Below are 15,437 nucleotides of genomic sequence, written 5' to 3'. Positions count from 1 at the left end.
CCACAAAGTAAGACCTGGTCAAATTTCAATGGACAAACATCACAGGATATAAAAACACAACAAAGCTGAGACAGCTCCTTAGTAACATGAGTAGTTTCCAAAGCTTATACAGACACACATGTTCTTACAAACCAACATGCTTTTAGCAGTACACAAAGGGGAGAAATGATAAAGGTTTCTTACTTAAAAATTTCAAAGGCACTTTCAAATCTAAGGACATCACTGTTCTTTCAATGTGTGTGCCTATTCTTAACACTGCACTATTAGGTCAACACCGATACTTAAAACAACTGGGAAGCTGGAGAGATGGCTGGGATGTAGAGAGATGTATACCACTCTGGCAGAGGACCAGAGTTTAGTTTCCAGCACCCACGTGGAGTGTTCTGTGCCCAGGGGATATGACACACTCTTCTGGCTTCCATGGGCACTACACATACACATAGGCACATAATTAAAAATTTAAAAAAAGATTTTACTTTCTACAATGTCTAAAGAGAATCTTGTAGACAAAATGAAAGTAATGGGGACAATGACACTGAATACATATATGTGTGGGCTTCCATGTCACTGGACTAATAACCACGTGCTAAGCAAACACAACACCATGAGTCAGGTGTGAGGCACGTCTGTCATCAAGCGACATGGGAGACTGAGGCACCAGATTGCAAGCCTATCTGAGCTATAGAGTACAAGGGTGGCTCACAACTATCCATAAAGAGATCTGGTGCCCTCTTCTGGCCTGCAGGCATACAGGATACTATTCATAATAAACGAATCTTTAAAAAAAAAAAAAGAGCCACTGTAATTGCATTTCTAATGGCTATGGGGCCACAACCAAGTTGACCACACCATAAAGGAAACAACCACATTAGAGGCATAAACCACACACACTGGCATCACAGTTACGACAGCAGGTCTGCAACAGAGGGGTGTCTAGCATCTTAACTTTTACCTGTGCACTGAACTTGATCAGCACCATGTACTGATTCGGAGTAGAGTCTCTGATGATTTTCATTTGTTCAATCACGTCATTGAAGGGGGCGACAAACTTCATAAGGTCGTGACTGGTCATGGTGGCAGGGACAGTGAGGACACACAGCATGGCGCTGCGAGGCACATCTTCCTTTAAGGAGGTCATCTTACTAAGAGGATGATAATGAGACCATCTTGAAGAATTGGAGAACACTAACCAAACAACTCTTTTGTCCAAGAAAATATGAAAAAGTAAAATGGCTGATATTTCACCATCTACCTAAACAACTTGTGACTTACTAGAAAATACATACTTATGACTACCCCTGAATCCTTCCTCATGTCTGCAGTGCACTTTAAGGACCACTCTAAGTTCATATTACCCTCCACCAGAGTATTCGATCTTTTTTAGAAAATATTTTATTAGATCCTTGAGAATTTCACACAGTGTATTTTGTATTTTGAGAATATTCACCCCACCAAGCTCTTTTTCAGAATTTTCTTTTTTTCTTCTGGTTTTTCGAGAAAGGATTTCTCTGTGTAACAGCTCTGGCTGTCCTGCAACTCATTTTATAGACAGGCTAGCCTTGAACTCAAAGATCCACCAACCCTTGCCACCATACCAGCTCCTCTGCAGAATTTTAAATTGTGACTTAAAGGGGCCCTATTTTATACTAGCCAAACTCAGTGTTTTATTCTCTTTTCAAATAAGATTTACTTTTATGTGTATGAGTGTTTGTCTACAGATATGCCTGTGCACCACATGCAGGCCTGGTGCCCAAAAAAGGCATAGGATTCCCTGGGACTAGAGTTAAGATGGTTGTGAGGTACCTTGTGAGTGCTGGGAACTGACTCCAGGTCCTCTGCAAAAGTAGCAAGTGCTCTTAACCTCTGAGCCATCTCTCCAGCATCATGTTTTACTCTCTCTAATTTCTGAATAGTAATCTGTTGTTGAAAAACTGTGAAGCACAGTGCTACTGTGAATTTCTCTTAAGAGAGCTCTGGGGAAGAAAGAGCTACAAATTTATGTGAGAATTCTAAACTTGAGGATATGACTGAGGATTACAAAAAGTGCTGCCAAGCTGAACAGCTGGGACAAGGAAGGAGAACCTCCTGCAATGCAATTTGCTTTTGATATGCTGAAAACCGACTTGACAGCTGGGTTCCAAACTGCCTACCTGATGACTGGCTGTTTTCCCAGGACAGATCTGGGAAACAAGTTTGGGCAAGGACAATAATTGAGACATCAACCAATTATCCTATCCCAGGAGCCAAAGGCCCAATTGTTTATCTATCCAAGTGTTTCATTTCCTTGGGCTCTCAGAAGCAAGCTTTAAAACAAACAAACAACCAGAGGAAAGTGGTAACAAGCTGGGTCTAGTGGCATACACCTTTACAGGCCGATCTCTATGAGGTTCTAAGTCAGTCAGGGCTACACAATGAGACCTTGTCTCAAAAACAAAACAAAACAAAACAAAAACACAGATAAAAACCCTCAAAAACAGAGTCAGTCACACAAGAGGTTTTCCAGTTAAAATGAGTGAGCTGGCTTCTTAGCTATGGTAGAGTTGTGGGAAGGATATGGACATGTGGTACTTTGTCTCATTTGATTTTCAGTTCTCCAATCAATATCCATGCCTAACAGCTAATAGAATATTTCCAAAGCTGTTGTTTTCAAGACAGGGTTTCTCTGTGTAACTGTCCTGACTGTCCTGGAACTTGATTTTAGAGCAGGCTGGCCTGGAACTCTGAGATCTGCCTCCAAGTAAGGAAAGCTTTGGCCTAATCTACACCATCAAATACAAAGCATTTCAGAACTCTAGAACACAATACCTAAAGGCAGGCTGTCAAGACTTTGCCTTGACCTTACTTTAGGCCCACATCTTCTGTCCCTACTCAAAGCGGAACCAGAGCGGTCTGAAGGAAAGGACTTGTCTTACTTTGTCTTATACAGATGCATGATGCCATGCACGATCTCAACTGAAGGGTTGCCACTGAAGAAGGAGATCTGGTCTGGGAGCTGCTTGGATGGGGAGTCCGGGGCTGTGTTCACCGACTCGCTTTGCTTCCTGCTCTTCTGTGCAGACAGGGAAGCTGCTGAAGACTTCTTTTCTTCCATTGTGTCTCTCAACTCATCTTACAAAAGCAAAAGTTAGCAGATCACGAACAGGTGAAAATATGCTGCAGGAGCCTAATAAAGTTAGAACTTCATGCTTGGAAAATGAACTGCGACACAGACACTATACTCTATTGCATTAAGAACACTGGAGGGGCTGGTGAGATTGCTCAGAGGTTAAAAGCACTGGCTGCTCTTCTAGAGGTCCTGAGTTCAATTCCCAGCAACCACACGGTGGCTCACAGCCATCTACAATGAGATCTGGTGCCCTCTACTGGCGTGCAGGCATACATGCAGACAGAACACTGTATGTACACATTGTATACATAATAAATAAATCTTAAAAAGAAAAAAAAAAAGAAGAATACTGGAGGCTGAAGGAGGAGGGCTGCAGATGTGGGCTACTTACTGTAACAAACCCTGTCATAAACACAAACAAACCATATTGACAGAACTACTGCGGTCAGGAACATCTCCACTTTAAAGCTGTCCCTGTCTAAAAACATCTCACATCCTTGTAAAAATATGTTAACATCCTAAAAAACCCAAGAAGGGCCCCTCCCATGTCCAGCAGCACCAACACCAACAGGCAGCACTCACCTCTGCTCCTCCTCCTCAGTAAGACAGGCAATCAGGAGGCTCTGAAAACCCACCCTTCCAGTTCTGACCATACTATACTGCAGAATCCACTCCCTCAGCTGAGGCCAGCGAGGGAGGGAGGGAGGGAGGGAGGGAGGGCACTGATGTACTGCTCCTCTGGGACACTCCCCAAGGTCCACTTCGTTTACACTCAATCAATTTTTTTCTTTATTATCCCTTCCAAACAGGGCCTTCTTAGATTGTCTGTTCCCAAACTCCATGGTTTAAATAACCCTTCTGATCTTGTTATGAAGACAATAAAATCATAATAAAAGAAACTCAGCTCAAAAAAAAAAAAAAAAAAAAAAAAAAAAAAAAAAAAAAAGAAAAGAAAAGAAAAAAAGAAAGAAAAAGAAAAGGAAAAGCATTCTAGAGCTAAGGCAAATATGCATGAGGTCCCAGGTCTGTGTCACAGCACCAGACAAACTAGATAATAGTGGTATGTACACATAATTCTCCAACACTCAGGAGGTGAAGGATTAGAAGGGAGAAAGGATTAGAAGTTCAAGGTTACCTTCAGCTTCATACACTTCGGTTAGTATGGGTTAAAAAAGATCTTGTGTTAAAAATAAAAGTAAGGGGCTGCCATTGGCTGTTCTTCCAGAGGACTGGTGTTGAATTCCCAGCACCCACATGGCAGCTCACAGCTGTCTGTAACTCCAGTTCCAGATCTGACACTTTCATACCAATGCTTGTAAAATAAATTTAAATAAACTATAAAAAATAAAATAAAACAGAAGGATGCCAGAGGTGAGCCTCAAGAGTTCACAATACCAAAGCAAGACTAGGCTTCCTGAGGGCATACCTGGGCTGGCCTTCATGGTCTCAATGATCACATCGGTCATTTCCCGACGGCCAAGGTGCTGGTGGATGATTGCAGCTTTCTCTCCTGGTGACTTCCCTTCTAAACAGGAGGCAGCTGAAGCCAGTGTCTTCTTTTTCATCTCCTCATCGGACATCTCCCCAGCTGAGGAACACATGAATGATTAATACCTGATGACAGGACAAATTCCCCTCACTTCTCCGTATTCCAATCAATAGGGTTTCTCCATGTCCACTGCGCTTTTCCAATGGGTGAGATGGAGTTTGCAGTATGTGCCTCAGCCCCTCCAGGACTCCTATAGCACAACCCGACTCCACCCTGGCAACTGTCAGTAGGCATCCATCACAATGATCTCGGAAACATGGGGCTGTGCTAGTGAAATCAAGTACTTACAACAAACCCACAGCAATAAAGGCCTCCCAGAACATGCTGCAGTGAGTATACCCAGACGAACTACCATGAGTGGCACCGAGTAAACTGAGAGCCTATGTTGTGGCCAAAATGCAAGTCTCACGAATAAAAGGCATCTGAGAGACCGAGACATGACGGAAATATCCTTAAAGTCAGCTCTGAGGCAGACCCCAGCTTGTCCAGTCCAGCACTCGTCCCACACAACCCAGCCTGCAGTAGAAGCTCTCTATCTTTGTTGCATAAATGACTCCACGACTGGGCCCATGAAGGTACCTGTATGTGCCTAATGCTGACCTGGTTGACTTTCAATACTAGGGGTCACTTTGAACCCTTGAAAGATGCTTGTAACCTTGGAATAAATCACACTCAGACGGAGTACAAAATGCACAACACGGTAAGACCACCATCTTCCACTGCAGCTCCTAATGCTGTTCTCACCGAGTACCCAGTGATGCCATTTCCCGTGACAAGCGTCATCCTCGCACTCCAGGCTAAAGAACTGTTCCTGTTTCCCTTTTCCATCAACTCAACCTTTTATTCCGTATGCCACAAATTAGAGACTACGTCTAAAGCTCCGCACGGCAAGGCTCTGACACATACCAAGCAATCGCCCTCCCACACACCTTTTTTTTTTTTTTTTTTTTTTTTTCTGTTTGTTTGTTGGGACAGGTTTCCCTGTGACCCAGACTGGCTTGTGGTTCGCCGGTCCTCCTGCCTCCACCTCCGGAGACTCTAATCTCCTGGACCAATGTCACCCACCGGGTAATGTTTTGACGATCAAGGGGGAGTCGAGGCTGCATGGCCCACTAAGGAAGTCTGTGGCCGCCGGTGAAGACGTCAGATCCTCGGGCCCAGCTGGGTTAGAGTATCTGTTTCCAGCCACTCACCCCTAACTTCAGGCAAATCATTTCGCCACAGGCCTGTCTGCCAGTTTGGAAAAGGCGCAGAGCATCCCCCACCCCACCCCCAGGACGCGCTTTCTCGCAGCGAAAGCGTCGAGGGGGGACGTCGAGCACAGGCACCTGGCAGCCCGGGGGCAGGTGGAGCGAGGGCGGCCGACCCGCCGGCCCTGCGCGAGGCCGCGGACTCACCGGCGGCGCTGAAGCCGAAGTCGGCGGGGACCGGCGAGTGACCCGCGAGCTCCAGTCGGATGACCACCAGTGACACACTCATAGGGCAGGCGCTGGTCGGCGTGGGCCCCGGCGGGATGAGGGAAGGCTGCGGGCCGAGCCCAGAGGCCGAGCGGCCCTCGGGCGGCAGCGCCGCCACCGCCTCAGAGCCGCGGCCGCCGCCTCAGCAGCGACAGCCCTCTCGCGCAGCTGGCCGAGCCACAACAACCTCTACTTCCGCCTCCCGGCCGCCGTCTCTGACCCGCGGGGTCGCGCACGCGCCAGCGGGAAGGAGGCGCGGCCCCCGGCGCGCATGCGCTCTCCGCCGCCGAGGCTGCCCCTTGGCTGAGGGACTCCGAGATTGTCTGAGCTCGAGAGTGCCTGCCCTGGGCTGAGCTTCCCAGCCTGTTTTTGCGTCCCGTGCCAAGCTTCTTGCGTTCCGCCCCTTCTCCGGCCGGGTTCTCCCAGGCTTTTTGGTTTCCTGAGTCTTCGGCCTCAGGGTCTTAACTTTATGCAGGTACGGCGATGGGCTGGTTAGGAGCGCAGGCGCCTCACAGGTGACCACGGAGAGCCTGCCGCTGCGGGGCTTTGTGGGATAACGTTTGCAGACAGGAAAACGGACGACCTTCAGCACTTGTGCCATCCTGAGCTAGTAGATGCGTAACACCACACGGTCGTGTGAAATGAAACGCCGTGTGGAGGTAGGGATATGCCTGTAGGTTATGGTTGAATTTGGTTTTGTTGTTTGGTTCTTTTGGGACAGTCTGGTGTAGCGCAGGCTGGTTGAACTGTATATGTTAAACAGCAGAGGATGTCCTTGAACTTCTGATCCGCCTGCTGAAGGCTTTGTGCTAGACAAAGTGGAAGGATAGAACTACCTCAAGAATTGTCCTCCCAGGCATTTGCCACAGTGAGCGCACGCACTGGAATGCACTTAAGTGGCGGAATGCTCTGGGTTCAATGTCCAGTACACACACAAAACAAGAAAAAAGAAAACCCAGCTGCAATCAGTGCGTGTATGGAAAGAACAGGACAGGTTCCTATTCTATATGCTATAACGTATAAAATGTGTGAGAAAGGACTTGTCCACAAACTATATCTGTAACAGGAACACAGGATACATAGAAGAGCTTATGCTGTGTAACATGTCTCACATTCTGTTAGTACCAGGGTTTCCTAATTTCTGCCCTGCTCAGTTGGGTGCTGATAACACTTTCTGGGTGTTTTGTCTGTCTGTGTAGCACAGACGTCAGTAGTACTCTCTTCTGCTGGTAACCAGCAAAAAATGTGCACAAATATTGCCAAATGCCCCCTTTGGGGGCCAAATCACTCTCTATGGAGAATCCCCAGCTTATGTAAAGGCACACAAGCCATCCACACATCGTATATCCCGGGACCATGTGTCAGTAGTAGACATGACTTTATGGTCCTGAGGATAGGCCTATGGCCTTTGGCATGCTAGGCACATGCCATGGCGCTGAGGTGCACCCCCAGCTCAAATGATGGATAAATGGTGTGGCAGGTACTAACTTGCTAGCCTTACATTTTTTACCTCAGGCAATGGCGTCCCCCTTTTGCAATAGGTACTGTAATTGTCCCCATTTTACAGAGGAGAAACCTGAGGTGCAGATATTCTGCCCAAGATTTCACTTTCAATAAGTGGCAGAGTCGGAATTTGAAACCAAAAAAAAAAAAAAAAAAAATCACCCCAGATCAGTTACATCTTTGCTAAGCCATCTCTGTAATATCAACAGTGCACTGTGTGGATATTTATGAAATTATAATTCAGGCAGTAAGTCTACATTATTCTAACCTCATCGTTCTGACTGACAAGGAGACAATAGATACTCTTTTTGGTATAAAAGATTACTAGCATCGTTACCCAGGAATAGACAAGCTGTCACAGCTCTTTACGTCCGTCAGCCACTTACATGTGTCCCTATCTTCCCTTCCTGTGTCCTTCCACCCCTCTCTTCTTGCTATGTAGCCTGGCTAAGGTGGCATTCAAGGCTGTCCTGCCTCTGCCTCCCTTGTGCTAGGATCACATTCAATCAATGCTCACCATTCTCTGCTGTTTTCTGGTCTGTCCAGTTTATTCATCCTTCAGCTCATTTAGCCTGAGAAACTGCTCTAACTCTAGAAACAGTACTAAGCCCTAGGAGATGAATGTCTAGAAGATGATTAAGATAGTCCTTGTATTATGGAGCAGGACCTTGTCTACAGGAGCAGATAGAGAGCAGAGTTATCATGTGATAGAGTAAATACTACTAAAGGTATGCCATAGTCAGCTTGGAGGAAAAAAAAATTCCCAGGAAAGGCGGCAAGGCTGAGGTGTAAATGGAGTGGAAATTTACCAGGCAGGGAAAAGGACTCTGGTCTACCGGCATAGGCGGTGCCAAAGCCTTGAGACATGAGAGATAGAGTGCTTGCTTAGTGTGTACAAAGGCCAGAGCCAGATCCCCTGCAATACACTACTACCAGAGGTGGTAACAAGCCTGAAATCATCATCAGGCCCTGTGTCCTGTGTAGGCTTGGCATACAGAGAAGTGACACTGAAAGAAAGCTCATCAGCCTTCACGTTTGGGGTGTTGTGTGAGGGGGCGAAGGTATTGGTGGGGCATCATCTGAGACGTATGAGTGGCTTGGGGATAGAGCCTGATGGAAGCTGGATCAAGCTGCCCTGTACCTTCTTCTCATACAGCCTCTGTTTCACCATGAGCATAAGGAAGCTCTTCCAGCTGTCTGCTCTCCACTGGACATGGAGGACCCTGGGCAGGCAGCAGGGAGCCCTGCGCTGGACACATTCTGGAGGTCGCAGCTACAGAGCGGTCATTTTTGACATGGGCGGTGTTCTCGTGCCTTCTCCGGGGACCGTGGCTGCTGGTGAGCTCATTACTCTTTCACTTTTCGGGGTTGGGGTGGGAAAAGGGGGTGGTAGGGACGACAGACAGGCTCTGGAGTCCAATTCTAAGCTCCAGTTAATGGCAGTGTTGGAGGCAAATTATTCAACTTCTCTGAGTCTGGGTTGCCTTGTCATTAAATTGGGGCTAATAATAGACCCTTGTTCCCTGGGACTCGGGTGAGAGTTAAATGAAGTGTTCTACAGAAGACACTGTAGATCAGCTGGTAGAGTGCTTCCTTGCTTCCTTGACATGCACACAGCCCTGGACTCAGTCCCCAGTTCCTCATAAACCAGGTGTGGCATTTGGGAGGATGAAGCAGAAGGATCAAGTATTTAAGGTTATCCTCAGCTAAACAGCTAGTTCAAGGGCTACACGAAATTTTTTCTTTATTTTTATTTTATTTGTTTATTTATTTATTTATTTATTTGGTTTTTCGAGACAAGGTTTCTCTGTATTGCTTTGGAGCCTGTCCTGGTACTAGCTCTGTAGACCAGGGTGGCTTCAAACTCTCAGAGATCTGCCTGTCTCTGCTTCCTGATTGCTGGGACTAAAGGCATGTGCCACGAATGCCCGGATAAAGTTTTTCTTTAAATAAGTAAAGAAATAACACAAGGAGCTCTCTCTTTACCCAGCTTCCATGATGTGAGTTGTTGGGCTCTGACATGGCATCCTGCTTGTGAACTAATGCGTCCAAAGCTGTGAGCCCAAGTAAATCTTCCCTCCCTCAAAAACAAATAAAACAAGTGGCATACAGAGAAAAAGGACAGGTTTAAAATTCTCAACCACCGAAGCTACAGAACTGAAGCTATCCCAGAGCATCCTTGCAACGCCCACAGCCAACACTCAAGCATTTGTGTGCTCTTTAGTTTTTGTTGTTCACGATATGACTTCATCGTGAACTCACGTTGTAAGTCAAACATTGGCTAGGGTTTCCAAAGAGGAGCCAGAAGGTAAAGGGTTTAAGCATTGAGGGTCATATGGTTTCTACTGAAAATGCCTGAACACAGGCAACCATTACAAAGTCAGAGAGCCAGGGATGATGCTAAAGGCATGGCTTTCAGTCTCCTGGGTGCTGATTAGATTTTCATATGTCACAAAATACTATCTGTGTTGCATTGTTTTTCAGCTTTTCAGAAGGCAAAGCCATTCTGACTGACAGGCCATGTAAACACTGACAGCAGCTGGATTTGGCGCAGAATTAGTTGACTAAGCCCTGGCTTGAATGTAAAAGACATGTGAAGTGCCTGGGAGTCCAGTACTTGGGCTGGGATGTGGCTTAGTGGTAGAAAGTTTGCCTAGCTCTCACAAGGCCCTGGGTCCATTCACATCACTGCAAGAAAACAGCGGGCAAGAGGTGAGGAGAGAGGGGAACCCAAAGGTCACAGAGCCCCCTCCCTGCTGTGTACCACGTACTTGGGTTTTCAAGTGCAAGGAAAACAAGTTTCTTGTTGCAGTCCTGTTCTTATCCCCTTCTGATTGTTGTGATAAACACCATGACCAAAGGTAACTTGGAGAGGAAACAGTTTATTTTATTGACTTCTGTGTTCTGGTCATTATTTTTTATGGAGGGAGGTTAGGGCCGGAACTGAAGCAGAGGACCATCAGCCCAGGGGTGGCACCATTCACAGAAGGCCAGGCTCTCCTCCATCAACCACTAGTAGAGAAAATGCCCCCACAGGCTTGCCCACTGCCTTAATTAGGGTTTCTATTGCTGTGAAGAAACAGCATGACCTCAGCAACTGTCTTCCATGCTCCTACTGATATGGCCCATTAAGCAATGCTTAAAGCATTCCACTGCTTTCCTAACCCAAAGTACCAAAGTCCAAATTCCTCCAAACAAAAACCTGGTTAGGTCTTTTAGAGCAATACCCCAGTCCCTGGTAGGGTTTCTGTTGCTGTGAAGAGACACCATGACCATGGCAACTCCTATAAAGGAAAACATTTTTGGGGGGCTGGCTTACAGTTCAGAGGTTTAGTTCATTATCATCATGGTGGGGCATGGCAGTGTGCAGGCAGACATGGTGCTGGAGAGGTAGCTAAAGGTTCTACATCTTCTGCAGGCAACAGGAAGTGGTATGAGACACTGGTGTGGCTTAATCATATATGAGACTTTGAAAATCTGACTCTACAGTGACACACTTCTTCTAACAAAGCCACAGTGTAAACATGTTTCCTGTCCAGCCTGCCCAGTCCCAAATAACCACTCTGAAGCTTATACCAATTGTAAATGCTCAGCCAATAGCTCAGGCTTATTATTAACTAGATCTTACATTTAAGTTAACACATACTCCTTATTTACACTCTGCCACGTGGTGGTACCTTTATTAACATGGCATGTTCATCTGTTCCCTCTGTGTGTGGGAGGCCTGACCCTGCCCTCCTTCCCATCAGTCTCAGTTTGGCTTACCTGCCTAACTCCCTGCCTGGCTACCAGCCAGTGAGCTTTTTATTAACCAATGAGAGAAATACATATTCACAGTGGACAGAAGGATTATTCCACAGAGCCACACCTCCATTAGTGCCACTCCCTTGGGGACCATTTTTTTTCAAACCACCACACCCACAGAACAGTCTGATGGAGCCGTTTTTCATAACTGTGGCTCTTGCTTCCCTGAGGACCCTAGCTTGTGTTAATCCTGACAAAAAACTAACCCAACACAAGTCCACCTTGCCACCACTTGAAGGTTGGATTTGCTTCTTTCTTTACTCAGTTCAGCGTAAATGAGTTAGTTAATCTTTAAGGGTTAGAAAGTGTAAACTGTGAGCCAGGCGTTGGTGGAGCACGCCTTCAATCCCAGCACTCGGGAGGCAGAGGCAGGCGGGTCTCTGGGAGTTTGAGGACAGCCTGGTCTAGAGAGAGTTCTAGGATGGTTAGGACTCTTACTCAGGGCACACACCTAGTACTGATAAAAGATTGCTGCGTGCCACCATGCCTGTCACTCTATGTTGTTTTAATATTCTGTGTTCTCTGATTGCCTCTTTTAAAATGTGTTAATAGGTCACTTAGATTTCTTTTTCTGTAAGTTCCTAATGTTTCTTTATATATACATATTATATATATATATATATATATATATATATATATATATATATACACACACACACATATATATAATTATTTTTATTTTATGTACACTGGTATTTTGCCTACATGCATGTCTTATGAGGGTGTCAAATCCCATGGAACTGGAGTTACAGACAGTTGTGAGCTGTCATGTGGGTGCTTGAAGAGCAGTCAGTGCCCTTAACTGCTGAGCCATGTCTCCAGCCCAAGTTCCTAATGTTTCTTGCTAAATTTAAGTAAGATCCTTTTGTCGGTTATATTGAGGAGCAGCTTTTGATGTTTTTGAAGATTGATTCATTATTTTTAATTTATGTGCATTTGTGTGTGATTACCTAAGTTTATGTGTGTGCATGTGTCTGTGAAGCTGAAGTTGGGTCCCCTTCAAGAGCAGTAAACACTTTTCATTACTGAGTCATCTCTGGCCCACTATTTTTGACTTATTTATAATATTTTTGAGGTTTTTCTTCTTTCTTTTCTTTTGAGAAAGGATACATACTAAAATTTGCATTTTTAAGATACCATTAGAACCATCTGTGGGTTTTTTAAAATTTATAGTTGTAGACTTTCAAGTCTTAGTTAAGAAATTCTTTTCTATTTGGGAGGCAGAGGCAGGTGGATCTCTGGGAATTTGAAGACAGCCTGTCTGTAGAGTGAGTGCCAGGATAGCCAGAGCTACACAGAGAAACACAGTCTTGAAAACCAAAACAACCACAACAAAAAAAGAAAAAAAAAAAAAGGAATTATTTTCTAACTAGATAGGGTGGTTCACATCTGTAATTTTAATACTTGGTAGACTGAGACAGGAGAACTACTGAGCATTCAGAGCCAGCCTGGCCTACATAGTGAGTTGGAGGTCAGCCTGAGCTATAGACCCAATTGTGCCAACCTCATTTATGGACTACTCAGGCTAAAATAAAATGAAAGCATGGCTGGGGAGAGAGCTCAGTAAGTGAGGCGCTTGTCTCAGAAGCACGAGGCTCTGGGCTGTGTCCCTGGAATTCTCGTGAAAAAAACGCTAAGTATGGTGTCCTGTGCTGGTTATATCCCAGCACCAGGTATGTGGAGAGCAGAGGATTCCCGGGCCAGATGACCAGCCAGTTTAGCCTGATTAGTGAGCTGCAGGAGATGGATGGCCTTCCTGAGGATGACACCAAAGGTTGTCATCCTGCCTTCACACATGCACACACACGCACACATACACACAAATAAGGAAAGTATATAAGTGCAAAGGATACTTGCTGCTGTGCCCTCCATTTCCCATAGGTCCCGAATTCTATGAGTAGTTACCGTTGAGAAAAGTTTTCTCGTTTTTCCTGCAAACACTTGTGTCTATCCATTGACATTGATGCCTGAGGGTGCAGTAGAAAATGTGTACATGCATGCATTAGAGCATCCTGTACAGACTGCTCTCTACCTTTTTTCTCCTACCTGGTAGACTATTTTTACCAACTTTTCTTTTTCATGGGTGGTGGGATCTAGGCCAGTCTTGTACGTGCTAAGCATACACATGGTGCCCCAACCCCAACCCCTAACCTTTCATATACTTTTCTGTCAGTAGGCGTAGATTTACTCCAAGGGTTAACAAGCTTTTCCTTTGAGGACTGTGTCAATTTTATGGGCTGTACCATCTCTGCCACAAATAAATTTCTGAGCTAGTCACCTGTTCGCTGTGGTGAGAACAGGTATGGCTGCATTCCAGGAAGACTCAGCAGGTAAGCAGCTGGGGTGTGCCTCTCATAGGATGCTCGCCTGTCATTCAGTCCCAGTGAAGAAACAAAACCTGAGAAGCCAGAGAGACTCCTGTGGTCTGAGCCACAATCACAGTGACTTGACAAGTCCTTTATCCATACACTTTGCAATCTCTTTCCCATCAACTCCATACACTTGTACATAACCTCCACTTGCTTTGCAAATATATCTGGAAGAAATCTGAAGTGAACTTATAACATCAAACAAACATTGAGGAATTTTTTTTGGTTTTTCGAGACAGAATTTCTCTGTCTTGCTTTGGAGCCTGTCCTTGAACTCAAGGCCTCTGCAGGAGCAGTAGGCATGCTTTAGCACTCTGCCATCTCTCCAGCCCAAACCTTGTGGTTTGAAGCACTTTTTCTTCTAGAGTGGAATCTGTGCCTTGAGAGTATCTGACATATGGAAAGGTGTAAAGAAAGAAGCAATGATGTTCTTCAGAATAACTGCTGCCACGGCAGAGCACTAGGGCACAGCAAGGCTTTGCAAGCAAGGCTTCCTTAGCCTCTGAGCACTCTGAAGGGCACAGCCTCTCTGTTTGCCCCAGAGTTGGCAAGCATGTAGGGAGTCTGGCAGCCCATGTACTGTTCTTGGATGTTAACAAGTACAGCCTCTGTGGAAAGCAATTTGGCAGTTTCCGTCTCAGAAATTCCTCAATGAAGCTGGGCATTGGTGGCGCACACCTTTGATCTCAGCACTTGGGAGGCAGAGGCAGGCAGATCTCTGGTCTCCAGAGCAAGTTCCAGGACAGGCCCCTAAGCAATACAGAGAAACCCTGTCTCGAAAACAAAAACAAAAGCAAGCAAACAAACAAGAAAAGGTCTGGAGAGACGGCTCAGATGTTAAGGCACTGGCTGCTTTTCAAGTGGTCCTGAGTTCAATTCCCAGCAACCACAACCACATGTGGCTCACAACCATCCATAATGAGATCTGGTGCCCTCTTCTGGCCTGCAGGGATACATGCGACAGAACAATGTGTATATAATAAATAAATAAATCTTTAAAAACAAACCACCTCCCAGGCTCCCCAACCCCACCCATTGGTTGTTGTTCCTTATTCGGTGTATGTTGTCCCCTACAGAATGGGAGGTGGAGAATTGTATTCCTTCTGGAACTATAATGAAAGCCTTCATCAGAGATGGTGACAGTGGGCCCTGGATGAGGTTCCTTAGAGGAGAGATAACAACAGAGGGCTTCCTGGAAGAATTTGGGAGACTGTGCTCTGAAATCGTGAGTGATGAACATTTCTTGTTTCTTCCTCTCCTCACTTTTCAGGGGAGGGTTGTTGAGACAAGGTATATAGCCCACAGCAGCCTTGAACTCACTCTGTAGCCCAAGGTGACAGTGAGTGTCTGATGCCCCTTTATCCACCTCCCAGATACTTGGGTTACAGGCATGAGCCACCATGTCTAGCTTTTTCATATTTTTACTTCTGACTCGAATATGCCAGCATTCAGCCATAAATTGATTTAAATGAACTGAAATGGAAAGCTAATAGCCTTTCTTTCTGTTTTCAAGCTATTCTTTCCATGCTGAGGCATTCCAGCTTTGAGTTTACCTATGAATAAATAACTGTGCTCTTTACCGTAAGCTACAGCAGATACTGAAACACCAGCCGCCAGCATAATGGCTTTGAGCCAAAAGCGTATTCAAT

At 45.6% G+C, this 15,437-nt stretch overlaps 2 protein-coding genes across 2 annotated transcripts in view; one reads left to right on the top strand and one right to left on the bottom strand.

Annotated features, from left to right (window-relative positions):
• Positions 1–6,327, bottom strand: part of Brap (BRCA1 associated protein) — a 28,130-nt gene extending 21,803 nt beyond the window's left edge. The window contains exons 1-4 of the mRNA XM_051176582.1: positions 6,053–6,327; positions 4,533–4,694; positions 2,913–3,108; positions 953–1,142 (exon numbers count right to left, since the gene is read on the bottom strand). Coding sequence (XP_051032539.1) covers positions 953–1,142; positions 2,913–3,108; positions 4,533–4,694; positions 6,053–6,134 — 630 coding nt within the window. The 5' untranslated portion in view covers positions 6,135–6,327. The remainder of the gene's footprint in view (positions 1–952; positions 1,143–2,912; positions 3,109–4,532; positions 4,695–6,052) is intronic.
• A 79-nt stretch (positions 6,328–6,406) lies between these two features.
• Positions 6,407–15,437, top strand: part of Acad10 (acyl-CoA dehydrogenase family member 10) — a 36,169-nt gene continuing 27,138 nt past the window's right edge. The window contains exons 1-3 of the mRNA XM_051176592.1: positions 6,407–6,587; positions 8,772–8,953; positions 14,865–15,013. Coding sequence (XP_051032549.1) covers positions 8,785–8,953; positions 14,865–15,013 — 318 coding nt within the window. The 5' untranslated portion in view covers positions 6,407–6,587; positions 8,772–8,784. The remainder of the gene's footprint in view (positions 6,588–8,771; positions 8,954–14,864; positions 15,014–15,437) is intronic.

This window comes from Phodopus roborovskii, unplaced genomic scaffold, assembly GCF_943737965.1.
Source record: "Phodopus roborovskii unplaced genomic scaffold, PHOROB, whole genome shotgun sequence".
Classification (NCBI taxonomy): domain Eukaryota; kingdom Metazoa; phylum Chordata; class Mammalia; order Rodentia; family Cricetidae; genus Phodopus; species Phodopus roborovskii.
This window is presented reverse-complemented; position numbering and strand designations above follow the sequence as displayed.